This window comes from Tenrec ecaudatus, chromosome 2 (assembly GCF_050624435.1).
Source record: "Tenrec ecaudatus isolate mTenEca1 chromosome 2, mTenEca1.hap1, whole genome shotgun sequence".
NCBI lineage: Eukaryota > Metazoa > Chordata > Mammalia > Afrosoricida > Tenrecidae > Tenrec > Tenrec ecaudatus.
The window spans coordinates 159,013,711-159,027,181 of NC_134531.1; the positions used below are offsets into that span (position 1 = coordinate 159,013,711).

A 13,471-nucleotide genomic window follows, 5' to 3' on the forward strand; every position below is an offset into this window, starting at 1 on the left:
ATAGTTCCTTGTCTTTTCCCTTCCGGTTTCATCTTGGAATATTAACGAAGTTCTATCTGCAAAGTAACCTGAGTGTACTGCTTCAAAACACGACCCTTTATAGTGATGTCTATAGAGCAGTCTATAGTACTGAAAGGCAACTTATTCTAAAATGAATAGAAAATGGTCTTAAAAGCTTGCAAGTGGCCATTCAAGACACAGCTATTGGTCGCTTCCCATCCAGAGTGAAGAAGAGAAAAGAAAACAAAAAACTCAAGGAAACAATTGGTCCAACGGACTAATGGACCGTGGGAACCACAACCTTCACCATCCTGAGATCAGAAGATGTAGATCAGTGGTTCTCAACTTGTGGGTTGTGACCCCTTTGGGGGTCAAACGACCCTTTCACGGGGGTTGCCTGATTCATAACAGTAACAAAATGACAGTGATGAAGTAGCAACGAAAATAATGTTATGGTTGGGGGTAGGGGGTCACCACCACACGAGGAACAGTATGAAAGGGCTGCGGCACGAGGAAGGCTGAGAACCGCTGCTCTAGATGGTGCCCTACTCCCACTCCGGACCAACCTGAGGGAGCGCACAGCTGATGATCTCAGAGACACGCGTGCACATGTAACTTTAACCTCCCCTAAGGACATTGAAACTCACTGGGCTGAGGCTGGCGGAATCTCTGAGACTGCGAGCCCGAGGCACCCCTCTGACGTAGAACTGAACTCGCCCCCCCCCCACCCACACACACACACATACAATAGACCTACGAAGGGAGCAGGAGCAAAGATAAAGAAGATGAGGGACGTATAACTCACAGCTCCGCTAGGTGAGAGCCCCAGGGTGGTAGGCGGGGCAGGGGATGTGTGCGAAGGGAGACAGGGGACCCAGACTGGAAATCAGTTGGGAAGGCGCTGCCACAGGGAGGGGGCTGCGACCCAGCCCACAGCCCAGCCCGCGGCTCCATTACTGAAGGGGAAGTCATCTTGTCCAGAGAATCTTCCCCCAAACCACACAACATGTTCACAAATGAAAGGGAGAAGTGCCATGCCCTTGAATGAGGGCCTACCTACAGCTCTCTCCCAGTCCTGTAAGTGAATCGGCGTGGCCGGCGCGTGCCCCTGCGGCGGCCCAGAGGACTGGCGATGAGAGGTGCAGAGGCCACTTTGTGCATGGAGTGATAGCCTTGTGTTTCTGGGTCATACTGACACACCACAGGGATACCAGTGGGGTCAGAGGTCAGCTTAGTTGCTTGCCAGGCTAGAACATGTAGCAGCCCAGTATACTCATCTGACAGGCCCACAGCTGCCTAGATGACGCCCTGGTGAATCCGGGCATGGGGCTGCGACCAAGGAAGGACTCTTCATTGTGTCTTCAAGTGCCTCTCCAAGGCCATCTCCCTCCTGCCCAGTGTCAGCCCACCCCAGGAGCCCGCAGCAGGCCCTTCCTTGTCCACTTTCAGCCAAAACCAGTTTCCAGAAGCCCAGCTTACAGGTGTCAATATACCTAACAGGCTAACACTCTAGGCAAACTTCCTTTACAACCCTTCTCATGTGCTCAGGTCAGTGCTGTTGTTGCTGCCCAATTACAACCACACCTTGAGCCCGTGGCTTCGTCTGCACCTGCTACCGGGGCACACTGCTGCTCACCCTGTTACCGGTGTTTGGATCTGTACTGACTTTGTCAAATGTCTTGCTGTTTTGTCATGGAGCCCTGGTGGAGGAGTGGGCTATGCATCAAACTGTTAACCATGAAGTTGATGGTTCGAACTCCCCAGTTTGTCTGCAGGGGCAATATGGAGGCTTTCTGTCCCCGTAAGGCTTTAAGACATCAGCAACCACAGGGCCAGTCTGCACTGTCTTACATTTTGCTGTGAGTCAGAACCAACGCAAGGGCAGCGTGTTTCATTGTGTTAATTAGTTGTTAAGAACCGGTAGCAATAACTTTTTTGAGACTGAAGTAAATAGTTCAAGGAAAAGGGGAAATTGTTTAATATCTGTTTAGTTACTCATAATGTTGTAGGCTAATAATGTGATTCGTTGTAGATTTTGTAAGTCAATTTCGTTGTGAGTATTCATATAGTCTAAGAGATATTACATTCAAGCAATTTGCAATGATAGCACATATTTTTCTACGATTAAAGCTGACAAGAAATGCTGTTAACCAGGCTGCGTGGCCTGGTGCAGGAGGAGGCCCAGGTGGGCAGGCGTCTGTCTGGAGTGTGGGGCTGGTCCGTGAATTGGTGTACTCTCCCCCCCCCCCCCCCCCCCCCCCCCCCGTCACAGCCAGGAGAAAGGGGGTCTTGGGCTCCAGTGCACTCTAAAGCCAAGACACCTGGGAGGAGGGGCCTTGTAAGAGGAGGCCCTGCAGTGGGCTGGTGGGTGGTGCGGGCTGGGGTTTTCCTTGGCGTGGCTCAGCTGCCCCTGAGTTGGCGGCCGGGCCTCTGAGTCAGAGCTGCCCTATAGCTCTGTTCCTCTCTCCACTTGTAGCCACGGCCTCAGACTCTTGGGTGCAGGCCAAGAAGACCTGCAGCTCCAAAATGAAGTGTCGCCCTCCCCGATCCAAACCGAGGGGCGCCTGCCTCTGCTCAGAGAGCACAGGGGACCGGCCCAAAGTCACACAGCCAGGTGTAGACCTCAGGCTTGGAGCTGGCCCCACCTCAAGCTACCCATGCCAAGGGGGCCAGGTAGGAGGCCCAGGGTCCAAGACCCTGTTGCTTTGCCTGTTACCTCTGACAGCGCCCTGACCCACAATGGCTGCCCCAGCCCATGCTGCTCCCTGAGGGTGGAAGGGCAGCCTCTGGGCAGCCGGGTTGCTCAGCAGGGATCAAGACGCCAGTTCTGCCAGTCCCACCACTCCTGCCCTGCTGAGCCCAGAAGCGCCATGCTACCAGCTGGGCCTGTACCCTCTGCCCTCAGAGCCAAGGCCCATCTGTCCCCAGTGTCTTCCAGGCCACACTGTCCTCCCTCCCCTTCCATCCCTTGCCTAGCCTCTCTCTGCTCGCAGATCCCACTGGGCACTCAGTCTGCTCCGCTCTACCTAGCACCCAAAGGCTCCTCACCTGGGCCTGTGACGGGGTTCTGGCCAAGACTCCTCACCATGGCGGTGCCAGCCACAATCTGGACCCCAGGCAGGATGGAGGGGGAGGGCCGGAAGGGTGACCCAGCTTACCAACCAAAGCCAAAGCACATGGTGGCAGGGGGTGGGGGGGGGGTGATGGCAGCAGGAGGGGCTCGGGCTCCTTGGCCTAGAGCCTCCCGACAGCTCCAGGCCTGTCACTGCAGAGCCAGACAGCCACCCAAGTCACAGCCCGAGAAACGGGGGCCCCATGGAAAGAGACCGCGCTGGGTGGCCCCCAGGGAGGAAGAGTGTGAAAGTGCCCGTTTGACTCACGGAGAAAACAAGGCTCAGAGCAGAAGGGGCCGGACTGAGACACCCCAGGGTGGCAGGCCCATGGGAAGCAAACCGGGGAGAGGTCTTGAAGCTCTTGAGGGGGAAGCACCGTGTTTAATATTAAAAATCTTTCTCTTAAAAAAAGTACACAGATAGGAAAACTGCACAGCATACAAAATAGCACTTCTGTTGTATAAATGTGAGTTAATGTGAGTCCTAAAAATACTTGTAAACCTAGGTGATTACATCTTTGGTACCGTAGTGAGAGCCCCTTCTCCTCTTGGGCCCAGCTTCAGGGCCGGCAGGGTGGGGAGGCAGAGGGTGCCCACCAGCGGGAGTGGGTGCTGGTGCCAGAGCTTCCCTCCCCTCCCCACCTCTCCCTGCCTGCAGTCTTGTCTGCTGTCCCCCTCTCCCTCGGCACCTCTGATGCTCCTGGGTTACTATGGCTGGCAGAGGAAGTGAGGTGAGCAGGAGAACCACCCCCCATGGGGCACCGCCCTGGCAGTGGGACAGCTGGAGGGCCACGGGACACCCCAACAGCAGGGAGACCATGGAGGTCCGGCTGGGGACCATCCACCAGTGCTGAGTCTGAAACCCCTTTCCGTCGGCACTCATGCCAGGCATCCTGTCCTTGACAGGGGCCTCTGGGTCTTCTGACTGCCCATGTCTATGCCATAGGCTTCAGCAGCAGAAGCTGGGTGGGAGGTGGGACTGCAGAGTTGGCTTGAGTCGCCCTCTCTGTACCCCAGAATGAGAGGTCACGGGAGGTCTGGAAGGGGTCCCAAGATCTCGCTTAAGGGCCTCCCTAGGGCAGCTGCAGGGGGGTTTCCAAGATGCTGCTGCTACCCAAAGTCAAGGCCGGGACAGTTGGTTTCCCGAGGCTGCCGGGGAAGGGGCATGGTTCCTGAATCTCTGGGGCATCGTGATATGTTCTGGAAACCCCCGAGACCCCAGCTGCCCCCCAGAGCAGGGACTTGGGGTGTCCAGCCCTGCCTCACCAGGCAGCCCCCTTCCCCAGAATATTCCAGGATGGTAGCGCTGGCAGGGCACTCGGCGGCGGCGTGCGTTCAGCCTGCTTACTTTCCAAAGGGGGGACTGTGGCCCAGAGAGCGCAAGGCTTCCTCCAGGGGGTCTCATAGCAGGCCCAAGGCAGGCAGGGCCACCCCCATCCAGTCGCATGCGGACCCCTACAGGCATGTCCACATGAGCATCACAGAGCCAGTCTGGCTCTAGAGAGGCTGGTGGGTGGAGCTGACTGAGAGTGCTTATAGAAAAGACCCCGGGAGCAGCGGGTCCCAGGAGATAAGGAGGCAAGGAGACTGGGGGGGGGGGGCGGTCCCAGGAGAGGCCTTGTCCGGGGTGGAGGACCACAGGCAAGAGCTACAGCGGGGAGTCCCACGCTTGGCCCAGCCCCACCGTGAGTGAAGCACAGACGGCCCCAGACCAGCTCCGGCCTGGGGAAGTGAAGACTGGTCTTCCTGCTTGAGCCCGCGCTGTCCAAGGCCAGGCCCCAGGCCCGCCGGGAGCCTCTCCATTGCAGGAGAGCCTCAGGTCAGAGAGGCCCGCAGGCTGCAGCTCCCTGAGGGCTGGCTGGCTGAAGGGAGAAACTATTCGCCACCTCATTAACCCCAGGCTGCTCTGCAGGGATTCCTGGCTCCCCACTCCACTTGTCAGCCAGAGACACAACGGCAGATTGTGGGACACCCCACCCCTCCAGCCCCGCTAGCCCTTCTTACAGATGGGGAAACTGAGGCCCCGGTGTGGGGAAAAGCCGTGGTTCAGAGTCACATGGTCCCTGCAGCTCTCATGCCACCTCAGTCCCTGGGATTGGGAGGTACCATGCCAGATTGGATGCCTTCCAGAGGAAGGGGCAACTAATGGGGCAGCCTGGCTGATGGCAGGCCAGGCCAGGAGGTGCGGGGTGCTGGAAGGCAGAGGGAGCTTCCGGCAGGCAGGGGCAGGGTCGGCCTCTACAGGAAGCTGTCCTCCATCTCAGCCCGAGGCCCTGGGCAGCCTGAAACCAGCAGTGACTCCGGCTCCAGCTCCCGTTCAGATGCGGGCTCGGGCTCGGGCTCGGGCTCGGGCTCGGACTTGGGCTCAACCTCAGGCTCAGGCTCAGGCTCAGGCTCAGGCTTAGACTCTGGCTCTGCTTCTGGCTCCGGCTCCGGCTCCTGCTCCTCCTGAAGCTCCAGGGGACTGTCACAGGAGATGGTGGAAGAGGTGTTGACTTCGTTCAGGGTGAAGCTGGGGAGAGGGCCACGGAAGACAGGTGAGCGAAGGGTGGGTGCTGTGAGGGACCCACAGAAAGGTAACAGTAACACGACTTGAGCACTTTTGCGTGTGGCCTGGCACCGTGTACTTTCCACATGTGTGCCCGTCGAATCCCTGTCAACACCCTGCAAGGCGAATTCCGCGTGGAGAGTGCAGCCCAGAGAGGTGACAGAAGGGCACATAAGTGGGTCACACAGCCTTCAGTGATGGAGCCAGGGTCCTGGGGGAGTTCAGCTGGCCCCAAAGCTCCCACCCATGGTCCGTGCCCATCACCCCCACTCCTGAAAGAGGCCCTCACCGCGGCCACAGACAGAGCGCCCTGCCGCACCAGTGTAGAGCGGAGGAACTGAGTACAGGTGAAGCTGCATGGTCGAGGGGTGAGGGGGCAGAATAAGGCCTCCCCACCCCCCAAACGGGGCGCTCTGAGGTGAACCGCTCCTCCCACTGCCCACGAGGAGGTTCTTAACAATCAGAATAGGGAGGGCCTCAGGGAGCCCCTCTGTCCTGTGTGCTCTGGGCACCTATGGGAAACCGAGGATCGCAGAGGGGAAGGCACCTGCTTGGTCTCTCACAGCTAGCCTGGGGCTCCCGCCACTGCACCCTGAGAGAGATCTTGCCTGATACGGATCTTGCCTGGGGGTGAGTCTGGCCTGGTGGGGGGTGGGGGGGTGGGGGATGGAGGGTGGGGTGGGGATGACGGGCTTCCTAGCTATGAGGCACTCCTATCTGAACATCAGGTCCAGGCAATAGCTGGGCCTTGCTCCACCCTCTCCCCGCACTGGAATGCCAGCACATCTCAAGGCAGAGACAAATCTCCCTGCCAGTGTGAATGCTGGCCTAAGCATTCCTGTTGTCTCTGCTCCCTGCCACCGCCAGCTCCCTGGGACCCTTGGGCACTGATGCAGAAGCCCCCCCCCCTATCCACTATGGGGGCACTGGGTTACTGAGTAAGCTTTTCCCTCCCTTGGGGAGGAATTGATGGCCTGTGGGCTTCTAGAGGAAGCAGCCTCCTTGCAAATGAGGCCCAAAGCACGGTTTCTCTCAACAGTCTGTCATTTCCGCCTGAGGGCACCCTAGGCTAAATGGCCCTAGGGACTTGGCCACTTCTGCTGGGGCAGGTGGGCAGCGCACAGACACACACCACATACACCACTGCGGGGGGAGGGGGGGGCACGGGGCTGGCCAGGGTGTCTACCTTGCCAGACTTGGGGAGCCCTCCAACGGCCCCTCCTCGGCCCCCTCGGGCTTGGGGTCCGGCAGGGGGATGATGTAGTCGTTGTCGCCCTCAGGCTGCACGGCGGTGTAAAGCACCGAGCTGGTGTCCAGGGCAGAGCGGAGGCCGTGGAAGGCAGGCAGGCGGGCCTGGGAGCGAAGGATGGCTGGATGGTTGCTTCTCAGAAACTCCTCGTCCACCTGCTGGTACTTCTGCTCCACGGGCAGACAGAGCCAGACAGACAAATGGTCAGACCAGAAATGCCCTCCGGGGCTGGAGGACGGAGCCCCTCCACCCTCATATAAGTAAGGTCACAGGTCACAGAGAAAGAGTCCCGGCTCACCAAAAGTTTGGCGGTTCAAAGCCACCAGCCTCTCTGAGGGAGAGATGTGGTAGCCGGCTTCTGAACAGATTCCAGGCTGAGAAGCCCTGTGGGCAGTTCTACCCTGTCGGTAGGGGGCTATGAGTCAGAGTGGACATGAAGACAATAGGTATGTTGCACAACAAGGGGTCACCCAAGGTCACACACTGGGCTTCCTGCCTCCTGCTCACAAGAAAGGTGAGCCGAGACTGCCCAGCACCAACCCGTTTCCGATTCAGGCCAGACAGGTCTGGGCTCTTGTTCTTCTGCGGGCCTCCACTTCCCTCACCGTGAGGGGGACGATGTCCATGCATCCACTGGCCTGTCAGCCACAGCGGACATGGGCTGGGCATGGGGTCAGAGAAGGGTCAGGCTTGGCTGCATCCCTTCTCCCTCTGCCCGCTGTGGGGCAGAGGCCGGCTGTAAGGCCCACCAGCTCCATTTGCCTGTCTACATCTGCACACGGGGCCTAGTGAAGTGGGGCCTGGCCCTCCTTCTGGCGGGGTTGTGCCGGTCTTCTGGGAGTCCTGGGATGTGGCAGGGGGTGTGCGTGAAGAAACGCACAATGCATGGGCCTGCCCCCTTGAAAGCCGCCCCTTGAAGGGTCTCAGTGCAACATTACTGCAAAAATACATGCGGGCCATTGCCCATCCCTTCCTGGCACCGTGGGGAGATGGACAAAGGGGACCATACCTGGTGTCTGGCTCACGGGCCAGACTGTGTTCCTCACCCTTTCCTGCCTCAACATACCTTTTTGTAGCCCTCGCCCAGCAGTCTCTCAAGGAGCAGCACGAGCTGGGAGAAGGCAGGCCGGATCTCAAACTTCTCTTCCCAGCACTTCCGCATGATCTCGTAGCTGCGGAGAGATGGCGGGGCTCAGGGGCTGGGCGCCGTGCAAGGCTGAGCTGGGGAGAGGAACTGAGGCTGCCAAGCTCAGAAGGAGTTGCATAACTGCCACGGTACCAGGGAGGGTAAGAGGGCGGCAGTGATTCTACTTGCCCGCAGCCCTACTCTCACCTCTCCCTCCCTCTCTCCCTCCACCGCAGGCCACTGTCCTGCCACCAACAGGGGCTAGCAGTGACTCAGTGACTCAGCTTTGGCCGGAGGCATTTCTGTCCCCTGAGCTCAGCACCTGGTTTGGGAGGGTCAGGTGATGTTGGCTGAGCCGGCGAAAGTCAAGTCAGCCCTGAGAGTTTTGCTGGAACCGTATAAGTGGCAGGAATGGGGGTGGGAGTGGGGGCCAGTGCAACTACTTGGGCAGAGCTGTCCAGTACCCAGGAAAGCAGAGCTGAGGAGTAGAAATTAGATTCCTGACGCCATCATCTGAACACCCCGATCCATCCATATCTAGGCTTTTCCAGATCTCGGAGCCAATAAAGTTATCTTTATTTTAAGCTGGGGAGAGTTGCCCACACCGTAATTCCATCTTCGGTGTAAGCTACTTAGAGTGCTTGCACCCCCAAACACCCCATCAAGTGCACGAGCCTCCACTCACATCTCGTCTGAGGCATGGGCAGGCTGAGCCATGCGGTAACCTTGCTTGATGGCATTGTAGAACTGCTCGTTCATGGGCAGCTCCGGGTAAGGCGTGCCACCTGTGGTGGGACAGAGACAGGATCCTTGGGAAAATGGCGGGACACAGCAGCCCCTGCACAGGGAGGGGGCACAGTGACTCTCGGCATTGGAACGTGTGGGTCACTCTGATCCCCTGATTCTAAAGTGTGATCTTCTTTAGAAACAGGGTCTTTGTAGACCTGCTCGATTTGAGGTAAGGACATCCTGGAAGGAAGTGGTCTCTAAATCCATGTTGACTCATGTCCTTATAGGAAGCGGGAAGCTTGGACAGAGATAGCCGGCAGAGACGACACTCCTGGTGACGCCAGAGGCGGAGACCAGGCTCACGCCAGCACTAGCCAGGGAAGGCCTGGCGCTAGCAGAAGCCAGAAAGGCCCAGGGAGTCTCTTCCCTGGGGCCTTTAAGGGAGCAAGGCCTTGCTGGGCCCTTGGTTTTGAACTTCTAGCCCCCTGTGACTAGAGGGAATGGACGCCTGTTGTTGGAAGCCACACGGTTTGTGTATAGCAGGCTTCCGCGGGGGCTCTGAGCCCTCCCCAGAAGTAGAAAACCAGAGACCCACCAAGCCAGGAACACATTTGATTGTTGGTGGGGCTTAGGAGCCCTGGTGTCAGAGTGGTTACACGTTGGGCTACTAATCTCAAGGTCAGCAGTTCAAAACCACCAGCAGTTGCAAGGGAGAAAGATGAAGCTGTTTACTCTCCTAAAGAGTCTCAGAAACCCCCAGGGACAGTTGTACTCGGTCCTGCAGGGTCACCATGAGCTGGAATCGACCCCTTGGTTTTGAGTTTGTTGTAATTTGGTGCCTTTGAGTTGCTTTCAACTTACAGGGACTCCGTGTGACAAAGTAGAAGTGCCAATAGGATTATCTAGGATGTAAACCTTGGATTGTGAGCTACTAGGTCAGCAATTCAAACCCACCAGCCACTCTGCAAGAGAAAGCTGAGGCTGTCTGCTCTCATAAAGATTGACAGTCTCAGAAACTCTACGCAGGGCTGGTGTGAGTCCTGAGTCCATTCTCTGGCAGGGGGATGGCGGGGCTTCGGAATCTGTCTGTGGTGGCTCACCACGAAGCTGCCAATGAGTTTGAATCACAAGGCTTAGCCATGGTGTTCCTTGGGGGTTCCACCTCACTCAGATACTCAGATGGGATAAGGCACTCACTGGGGCCACAAGGCAGTGAGAAAGCAACCAGCTGGGACTTGATCTCATGGTGCAGCCTCCGCAGTCCCAGGCTCTGAGGTGGGCGGGGTCCTGCAGAGGTGCCCATGGTGCTGAAGGCAGCGTACCCAGGTGCCCATGGGGAAGAAGGCAGCGTACCCAGGGTGAAGATCTCCCATAGCAGAATCCCGAAGGACCACACGTCACTCAGCGTGGTATAGAGGCTGTTGAAGATGCTCTCGGGGGCCATCCACTTCAGGGGCAGGAAGGTCTGTGGAGGACAGGGCGGGGGTTGAATACAAGGAAGGGCTGCCTTCCTTCCCTGGTCCTAGTCTCTCTGCTCCTAGTGGGTCCCCCAGTCCCTATGAGGGCTGTCTCTGCTGCCCACAGCACCTGTCCCGCCACGCAGGGTAGCACAGAGGAGCAGGACAGTGCATGCCTTTTCTCCCCAGCTGGGGGCCTGCAGCCCTGTTCATGGGAAAAAACCAAAGAGTCTGAGGTTCCTCAGAGAAGAGTGGGGGGGGGTTCCAGGAGAGGCCTTGTCCAGGGTGGGGGTGAGGGCAGGAACATACTGAGACCCCCACCTACTATGATCATGGCTGCTCTCACTCTCTGGGGGCCTTGCGCCCCTTCCATCTCGGGTTCATTGTACCATTCAGAAAGTGGGCAGATGTGGGCAGCCAGGATGGTCACATCTTTACCTGATCAGTCCCAGCTGCTGCCTGCAACCCACTCATGTCTCATGTCTGGGCTTCTTCCTCAGCCACACCCAGCATGTGGGGGTCACCCCATCGCTGCCAAAACACTTCTGGCTGACCGCCCCCTCGGAGCCTCACTCCCCCCAGCCCTGCACTTCCTGCCTGGTCAGCATGCCCACCACAGTGGGGGGGGGGGGAGAGGGCAAGCCCTGAGCCCCAGCTGCACAGTCCCAGGGATGCTGTGGTTGGTTCCAGCGACACCCCATGGGTCTCAGAGAAGGTACTCACACTGCCTTTGGAGATGTAGTTCGAGTCCCGCATGATGTCCCGAGCCAGGCCGAAGTCACAGATCTTGACCAGCTTGCCCTCACAGATCAGCACATTCCTGGCTGCCAGGTCTCGGTGGACACACTGGGTGGTGGGGAGAGAGGGGTGAGGGCATGCATCACTGCCCAAGGCTGAGTGGCTATGGGGCTGTAAGAGCATTCTGTCCCCATCCACCAGAGGGGGCGCAGGGGTGGTGACGCCGTGACTGGAGGACTCTGGCTGGGTGACCCCCTCCCATCAGCCCATCCTGCCCTGGCCCCACATACGTTCTTGGAGGCCAGGAACTCCATGCCATTGGCCACCTGGTAGCTGAAGCCCACAAGGTCCATGTAGCTAAGCACTGGGGACTCATTGATCAAAGTCGCCCGGCAGGTCCTCTCGGGAGCTAGAGGAGAGCACAGCATCACCCAGCTTCCAATGGCCCGCAGTGCCCCACCTCTGGCTCACAGAGGCTGAACCGTGGCCAATATTCTGCTCTGAACTCAAACCAAACTCATTGCCATCAAGGCAATGTCGGCTCATAGCGACCCCATAGGACGGGGCAGACCTGCCCCTCTGGGTTTCTGAGAAAGCCGGTCTTTCTCCCTTGACCAGGAGAAGGACTCCTGGTGCCTCCCCTTGGACTTCCCTGCTTTATCAGAGCCCTCCTGGGCCAGAAAACATTGGGTATTAGTCTGAGGCCCTTTGCTTCTCAGCCAGGCTGCTCTGCACACACTACTCTGCCCCAAGGCCCCAAGTGGCCAGCGCCTCCCCTCCCAAGGGTCGTGTATTGGCCTCAGGGCCTAAGGCTCATGTACAGGGGTTCAGATTGGGGCTCCCCACACAGCAGCTTTGGACAGGTGGCTAGCCTCAGTCTTTACATCCATGAAATGGGCACAGTCGGCCTTCCTCTGAGGCTGCTGCCTGGCTGGGCGTGTGAAAGGCCTTGACCAGACCTCCTCTTTGCTCAGGCACGTGGTGCAGACACTGTCCACCCACCAGAGGGGACGTAGTTGTCGTAAGGGGCCATGTAACTGGAGGCCTCCAGGTCTGCATATTTGATGTCCCCTTTCATGTCCAGCATGGGCACGTAGTCCACCGACTCGTCCTTGCTCATGTCCATGTAGCCGCCGTCACTCTCCCCAGTCAGGGACACATGGCTGTGGGGGAGAGGAAATCAGAAGGCGGGGCTCTCATCCCCGGTGAGGCCTGGCCACACCTGCAGTCGGCCAAGCCCTTCCAGCCCCATCAGGCCCCCAGTGGGCAGGATGTCACAAAGAGCCAGAGAGTGACACCCAGAGGCAAGGATATTGCCCAGGACGAGGGCCTGAGATGAGTGTGAACACAGGCCTTTCTGTGGCCTCTCCACATCACACAGCCATGGTACCCACAGCGCCCGGCACAGCCCAGTGTGGACAGCAGGGCCCTGGCACTCGGCCCTGCAGCCTTTGTGGGCAGAAAAGAGACTGGAAGGAAGTCAAGCCCGAATGTTGGGGAGGACAGGGGTGAGCTTCACTGTCTTCTATAGGCTTTTCTGGAGCGTCCTTTATCTCGGCAAGACATGAGCATTGCTTTTGTAATCAGCAAAAGGAGCGAAAAATGTCAGTTGTGGAGGGGAGGGGAGCTGGGCACTAGAGAGAGTGGTGAGGCAGGCACGTGGGAGCGGGCCCCTGGCCCTCTTCCCAGGCAAACGGGGACAGAAGCTGCTCAGGGGAGGGGTGTCCACAGCCCCAGGTAGGGGTGAGGATGGATGCCAGCAGGCCTGGTCTGCAGAGCGCGCAGCCCGAGGCCAGGCACTCTGCGGACGGGTGGTCAGCGGGGCCAGCTGGTTGAACCGCTGCTCTCCCTGTCTTGCTATTCTCAAAGCTCGGGAGGCCAAGCCTCAGGGTCTCGAGTTGACTATGCAACAGAGCTGGCTCCAGGAGCAGGGCTGTCCCTTCCGGGCCATGAGGAGTGAGGGCCCCCGGTACCTGGGCAGGGGGAGCCCGACGGGCAGGGCGTTGCTGTAGAGCTGGGCACTGGGCGGGTGGCTCTTGTCGGAGCGGTGCTGCAGGAAGGTGTGCTTGTTGCGGTGCAGGTAGTCGACCAGGTCCCCGTAGCGGCAGTACTCGGTGATGATGTAGATGGGGCCTGCAGAGGGACAGGCTCAGGGCTGGTCCCCGGGGAGGCCTTGGGCTACCCAGCAGGGCCACTTGCTGGATGGAAGAGGATGTTTGCTCGGAGGGGAAACGCTCTTGCATTGAGCAGCTGAGGTGCTTCTCCAGCCTCTGCAGCCCCCAGCAAGAACTTACTCTCCTGCGCCTGACCGCACCCTGCTAACCCGACCCCTCTCCACCATGCCCTGGTCGGCTCACCTCACACACTAGCACGATCTTTCCAAAGGAAAGCTTGTCTTGGAGGCCAGCATGTAAAGCAGACAAAAGCAACCATGGAGGACGGTCACCATGTGGCTGAAATTCACACTCAGCCCCTTCCCTAAAGGCCAGCCAGCGGGAGCGCGACACCACTG

General features: G+C 58.6%; 1 protein-coding gene across 4 annotated transcripts in view; it reads right to left on the reverse strand.

Moving 5' to 3' along the window:
• Positions 1-3,465: 3,465 nt before the first annotated feature.
• The window catches only part of PDGFRB (platelet derived growth factor receptor beta), a 38,530-nt gene continuing 28,524 nt past the window's right edge, over positions 3,466-13,471 (reverse strand). For all 4 annotated transcript variants that reach the window (XM_075541804.1, XM_075541803.1, XM_075541802.1 and 1 more), the window contains 9 exons: positions 12,933-13,092; positions 11,962-12,122; positions 11,250-11,368; positions 10,945-11,067; positions 10,118-10,229; positions 8,721-8,820; positions 7,976-8,081; positions 6,847-7,076; positions 3,466-5,624 (listed from right to left, as the gene is read on the reverse strand). In XM_075541804.1, the coding sequence (XP_075397919.1) occupies positions 5,351-5,624; positions 6,847-7,076; positions 7,976-8,081; positions 8,721-8,820; positions 10,118-10,229; positions 10,945-11,067; positions 11,250-11,368; positions 11,962-12,122; positions 12,933-13,092 (1,385 nt within the window). In that variant the 3' untranslated portion in view covers positions 3,466-5,350. The remainder of the gene's footprint in view (positions 5,625-6,846; positions 7,077-7,975; positions 8,082-8,720; positions 8,821-10,117; positions 10,230-10,944; positions 11,068-11,249; positions 11,369-11,961; positions 12,123-12,932; positions 13,093-13,471) is intronic.